This window comes from Apis dorsata, unplaced genomic scaffold, assembly GCF_000469605.1.
Source record: "Apis dorsata unplaced genomic scaffold, Apis dorsata 1.3 scaffold_135, whole genome shotgun sequence".
Lineage (NCBI taxonomy): Eukaryota > Metazoa > Arthropoda > Insecta > Hymenoptera > Apidae > Apis > Apis dorsata.
In genome coordinates this window covers 191,163-197,545 of record NW_006263427.1, presented here as the reverse complement: position 1 = coordinate 197,545, position 6,383 = coordinate 191,163, and the positions used below count along the sequence as shown (strand labels likewise).

At 35.6% G+C, this 6,383-nt stretch overlaps 1 protein-coding gene across 6 annotated transcripts in view; it reads right to left on the bottom strand.

The window, feature by feature from the left end:
• LOC102672837 (protein tweety) overlaps window positions 1-6,383 on the bottom strand; it is a 43,709-nt gene that overhangs the window by 11,820 nt on the left and 25,506 nt on the right. For all 6 annotated transcript variants that reach the window (XM_031509256.1, XM_031509260.1, XM_031509259.1 and 3 more), the window contains exon 2: window positions 2,664-2,872. In XM_031509256.1, the coding sequence (XP_031365116.1) occupies window positions 2,664-2,801 (138 nt within the window). In that variant the 5' untranslated portion in view covers window positions 2,802-2,872. The remainder of the gene's footprint in view (window positions 1-2,663; window positions 2,873-6,383) is intronic.

Here is a 6,383-nt window from a genome sequence, read left to right as displayed (position 1 = left end):
AAAAAAAAAAAAAAAAAAAAAAAAAAGAGAAGAACAAACTTGCTGAGCACCGCTGCGCAAACTGCTTTCCAGACGTCTCGAAAACGAACGACAATCGAATTGCTCGAAAGCAACGAGATATCCGTCTTGATTCCATAGTAATAAGTTGCAGTGCCCTCGACATCTGCAACGAAAGATGTTGTGCCAGGCGATCGTGCTTCTTGTCGAGAACTACGAGGAGCACGATACTTTTGGAGTGGGGTAAGTAGTAGATGGTGGAAAGAGAGAATAGCACACGTTTGCAGCGATGGGAAAAGACTAATATCGAAACGTGAAATACCGATATTGTTTTACTACGATCGATATTTATTGAGATGAAAATATAGAATATTACTATTGATACTTTATCAACACATAAAAATATTATTTTTATTTATTTATTGCATTATTAATTGAATGCAATTTTAATCTGAGTAACAGTTTTAAATTTCTCACAATAGATGTTTATGTTAATAATTTGAAGAAAAAATTTATTAATTTATTGGTTTTATTTGTTTTGTGCTCATTTAATGATATAGAAATTGATAAAAAAAAAAAATAGAAATACTTGACTTATTCTTCAAGATTTTAAAAGATCTTAAAACATATAATACTATAAAATAATTAAACTTGATTGAAATACATTAAATGGATAGCCAATAATTACTTTTAATCGTGGAAATTTTTAAAGAAGCACGAAGACAGAATAATTTGATAATTAATAATAAAGGAATAATTTGATAATTAACATCGAAATATCGCGTTAGCTGTGTTTAAACATTATTCGAAGTGTCTTGAGCCCATCACTAGTTAGCGGTCTGACGTTTCGAGCCCGTTAAAGCCCACACGTTGCCTCAGGCGTATTATACGAAAGCCTTTGTGCATTGTTTGAGCTTTCCCGGTCATTGTGCTTTCCACTTACACACAGCTTGGATTCTCGTGCACTCGTAGCATCCAGCTGCGTTTGTCCTCGTCCTTTTCCTCCTCATTTCTCATCCCTTTCTCTATCTTTCTTTATCTTTCTTCTCTCTTTTTGTTTACCCTTCTTTCTCATTCCCTTCCACTTCGCTACGGAGTATCGTATGATTCTCATCTCGATATAGCAATTTTTGCCGTCTTTTGGACAACCGTCTGGACAGGATCAGAAAACTGAGAACATTTTGACAAAAGGGAGTACACCGTTTCATTTGGATACTCATTCTTTGGGCCAAGTCACCGTGATTCCTACTGTTTTCGTCGAACAAAAAAAAAAAATAACAAACTAAATGGAAATACCATTTCAAATGATACTCACGAACATTTGCGAAAGAATTTAATTCAAAGAATTAATTAAGTTTAATTTTGCAAAAGAATACTGTGCAATCTCTTTTTGTCGAACGATGTGAGAAGGTGATTCGTTCTCGATTCATGCACGTGTGCGATAATCAATAAAATACGCGGGGAAGAGAGAGGAAATAAGAGGGGAAAAAAAAGTTCGATGAATCGAGAATCGAACACCGTGTAATTTCATCCGAGTTCCGGCTTGGATGTCACAGCTCCGGCCTCAGTCAGTTAATTAGTGGAATTTGAAAGACAATTTTTTACAAATAGCACGATATATTTCCATATGATTATAAATTTTATATTAATTAATATTCGAGATAAAAGATTAAATTAATACGATTCGTCAAATTTGATGTCTTCGCACATATATTCTGTTCGAGATCAAAAAAATTTTTAAAATATACCAATTATTCTAATTAACGAAATAAAATCCTGTCGAAACAGTAGATAAAAGTATAATTTTCCTCGCGGTATTAATTTTGGAACACAAATTTTAAGATTTCTATTAAATTTTCTATAACTTTTGCAAAAGTAGTTTTTAAATTCCGTTATTTTAAAATAACTCAAAATTTTGTTACGATATCGAATTGAAAGAACGATTAAAAAAATATTCAAATTCAGCAAAACAACATTCCCATTTATTTGAGAAACGAGTTCAACGCGTACAATCTATTCAACAAATGCTCGGTTTGGAAAGCATTGCCAAAGAATCTCTTCTTCCTTCGGGAGGCAGTATCGAGAGACATTTTACGGGAAATCAACGAGAATGCTTTGTACGTTGGCCAAAAAGGAATCGAGCAGGAATTGCTTCCAGATATTGACGTAACTAGCAGAATTCAGTGAATTGCTATCACGATCCTGTTAATCGAACGACATGCGATTTATTCCGCTGACCCAGCTAAAGCTTACACATAGCGACATGGACACGATTCGCGCATTGTTGTTGGTCGTTGATAAATTGTCGTTGAAAACCAATAAAATCACGGCTCTATATATTATTTCTGCATTAATGAATCAAGTTTTCAGATTCGAGTAAAAAAAGTTAAAACGATATTCTTTCAACTTTGTTAATTTTCATCGATCGATGCAAAAATATTTCTTATACGCTTTATCTTTATCGATTTTTTCTTTTGATCTGATTTTATACCGATACTTTTATGAATTCTTTTAATATTATTTCGCAATCAAATCGTAAATTTTATTTCTAATGCTAGTAAACTATAAACTTCAATATAATAGGATGCATTATATAATTAAATCTTGATTTTATTTTGTTTACAATATTGTAAAACAAAAAGGAAACGTTATATGCATTTACTTACCTCGAGATAGATTTCGGAATGTGGATTAAAGGTGTTGTTGACCGAGTGGAGAGAGACGTTGAGGTGCGGCAGGCCGTGGAAGACCTTAGCGAGCTGCGGTACCGTGTACTGTTCGGGAAGCTGCTGACCGCCCGCCATTTTGGAGAACCCTTGTCTGCCGAAAACCCCGTTGAAGAGCTCCTCCTACTCGTCAAGACATGCTACGAGACCTGGAACAGAAAGAACGGGTTAAGAATTGCTCCCGGCTTTTTCTTCCTCCAAGATTTCGTGACTTACGCGTACCAGGAGAAAGAAAATAAACATCTTCGTTTCTTTACTCTTTTTAAATAATATTCATATTAATATCTGAAGAATGAAAGAATCAAACTCAAAACGAAGCGAATTGAATTACAATTCGATTATTTTTCATCAAGTTAGAATATTTCAATCTTCTTACAAAGATTGATAACGATTCGGCCAAGTGTTCAAATATTTATGAACGATAAACTGTACGTTAAAAAAAAAATATCGTGTCCTTGTCGCGCTCTTTGGACAGCGAAAAAAAGGGGGAAAAAGAGAGCGGCCTGTGATGGATCAGCAAATCAAGCGAGAAAATCGATTCTCCACGAAAGAAAGAAACCTGTTATATTTAGAGCGGGCCGATTATCCGATTTGGCGTGTAATTAAACCGGTAACCGCCGTGCAAAAAGGAGGATCCAATTCTGTCTGGATATCGTTTAGTTTTCGAATCGAATCGAATCGAACGAAGGCACAGATCGAACCGTGCCCTCGACGCGGTTTGATCTTTGTCAGATACGTCGACGTCGTCCGATGATGTGCTCTCTTTATCCTCCCTCTCGCCCCCGCACTCTTTGTCACTCCTTCGAAACGCTTTGCCAGGCCTGATTCAATTACGCTCGAAGCGCCGTTGTGGAAGCAACGAGCGCTTAATTAATGAAATCTGTGCCAGCTGCTCCATTCCGCTCTCGTCGGCGACGATACCCGACAAGAACATGTGCCTCTTCCGGAAGTATCTCGAGATTCTTTTTAACCAATTATTACCCCTCCCCGGCGGCTATATTCGAATGGAATCACCGAGGATCTCCCCACCGGACATCGGTTACCTCCTTTTGTCTACCTCCGTTTCCTCTTCTCCGCGAGACATTTCTTTTCCGTTTGCTTTTCATCTTTGCACTCTCTAGTTTGTGTTACCGTGAGGAATGTGGATTTTTATTAGCCAAATCAAATTTTTATGAACGTGAATAAAGAAATGGAGGTTAAATATCCAGATTTGCTTTATATTCTTTAAATATTGTAACGAGCACTTTGGACATTTTGTCATGTGTATTTTGTGTATACGTTATATCTGTAGTTTAATTATTATAATGTTATTATAATTATAATATATGTATATTAATAATTTTATGTCTATTGGCATTTCCATTCACAGCATTTATTTCAAGAGTAAATATCTTTCTCAAGTACATAACTGTTAATCAAGCCTCTAAATTTCATACATATTTCCTGAACATAGAATACCACTCTCATAAAATTTATCATAAACAATGAGTGTCACGAGCCACTCGAAATTGTTTGTCTTGCCAAAATTAAAGACAAAATTTAATAATAATTTCTCACCAACTCGATCGAGCACTATAATATCTTGTTGAATCTACCATGTGAATCTAAAATGTGAAAATTTGACGTTATAACGAGGCAAAAATCGTAAACTGAAGAGATTGAAATTGGGCGAATTGGAAGTACGCACAATGGGGGAGAAATCTTTGATTACACAGCATCCTATATGCTGTGGCGCTTGATTTACATAACCGTCGGGTTCTATTCCTCCGTTCCATCCCTCTTTCGATCGCCACACCCACGCGTACACCCCTTATACCTGTCCAATTCAACTGGCGAAACTTTCGAAACACAATTTTCCAAAGCGATGTGCCGCGAAATTTTGCATTCGAGACGAAAAGAAACAGATCTTCCACGAAGATCTTTCCACTTGTGTTCCGTAGGATAAATTCGAACGAGCAAATGGAATATTAACATATCAAGTGGCGTAGAAAATTGATGATTTCCGGCAATATCCTCGGATACAGGTCGACCAGCTCTGCAACTGGAATCTTTTAGTTGCACGACATCGTCGATTGCAATCTTCTTATCTCGTTTTTCCTTCTCCTCGTTCCAGTGAAATATAACAGGATATGATCGTTTGAAGCAGAGAAAGTTGTTTTTTTTTTTCTCTCTCTTCTCAACGTGTATCAGAAGATTGTACAAAATTCTGATAGTCGAGGAGGAAGATTCGAAGAACGTGTTGTTTAAAAAAATTAGAACCTTCCTAGTTGAATGTCCTGTTCGATGTCCTGTGCACGATATAAATTGATTCCTTTCCTTCATTGCACGCCGTCATCAATTGTGTCGACCTCTTCCTACTTTCACCGTCTTTTTTTCCTCTCCTTGTTTTAGGAACGAATAGAAGAACGATCGATCTAAAGCAAAATATTTGCTTCCCGCAGACGATTGGATATCGATCTTGATCTTAATTTATTTAATCATAGATTGGTCTTTTCTATTACGTGAAATTTCTCGTTTCTTATGTTATTTAATAATTAAAAAACTTACTTTAATATCTTAACTTATTAAAAAGATAGAAATCTTGATATCTATATATATTTTAATCAGAAATGTAAAGTAAAATAAATAGATAATTTTAACGTAGAAGTAAAAAATTAAAAAAAAAAATCAAATTTTTCTTCTGTGATCTTGATAATATAATTACAAGAGAATAGTTAGCCTGAGAACGAAAGATTAAAAAGAAAAGATTGGATTATCTGATGTATAAGAAACGACCTAAAATAATCTTCCGTAACCAATTACATTCTCTCCAGATTATAAAATAATCTCTTATCAAATTCAAGATTTCTTTCAACATAATTATAAATACCCGAGAATTCTCTTTAAACTTAACTAAAAAAAAAAAAAAGAAAAATTGAAATTTTCTTGTTTTCTTTTTATTAAATATATATCTTTCCATCAATTTATATTTCTTAAGTTTAGAATTTTAATTTATCGAAATCGTGTCGACGCAATTTTAAACGATGATAATTGGCACGATTGGAAGGATGAAACAAATTTTCTGAAAAATATATTATTTATCCAACCAAGAAGTATCCTCTGTTTCGGTGAAACGATCGGACACGAGCCTTACTTTGCATTCCAGGTCACAGCTCTTTGTCGTGGTCGTCGTTTGGAATTATAAACACAAGCCCGCAGAGAGGAGCGGGCTTTTTATACGAAATGGAGGAAAAAACGACGGAGGTAAGAGCAGAGGGAAGTTTGGTCCATTCTTGAACTTCCTCAGACCCGCCTCGGAACACCGTGGGAAAAGATCAGCTGCCGCATGCCGGCTTTAAACTACATTACACCTGGTCTCTCTCCGGACACAATGTCGGCCATTCCAGCCTTTTCTCGAGGCACGTCCTCGCCTCCATGTTATTTCGACATTTTCGTACGAATATCACGAGATAATACCTCTCTCCCCTCCCTCCTCCCTCCTTCGCGAATTTAAAATTGAATATTTTATTGAACAGACTCGATGAAGTATTACATTGCATCACAACATTAGATTGGAGCCAGCATTATTCCCAAAAGGGATTGAGGATAATAGTTAAGTTGACTAACTTGATATCTGATTCATATCCACAAGACAGAGTTAGTCATGAAAGTTAATATAAT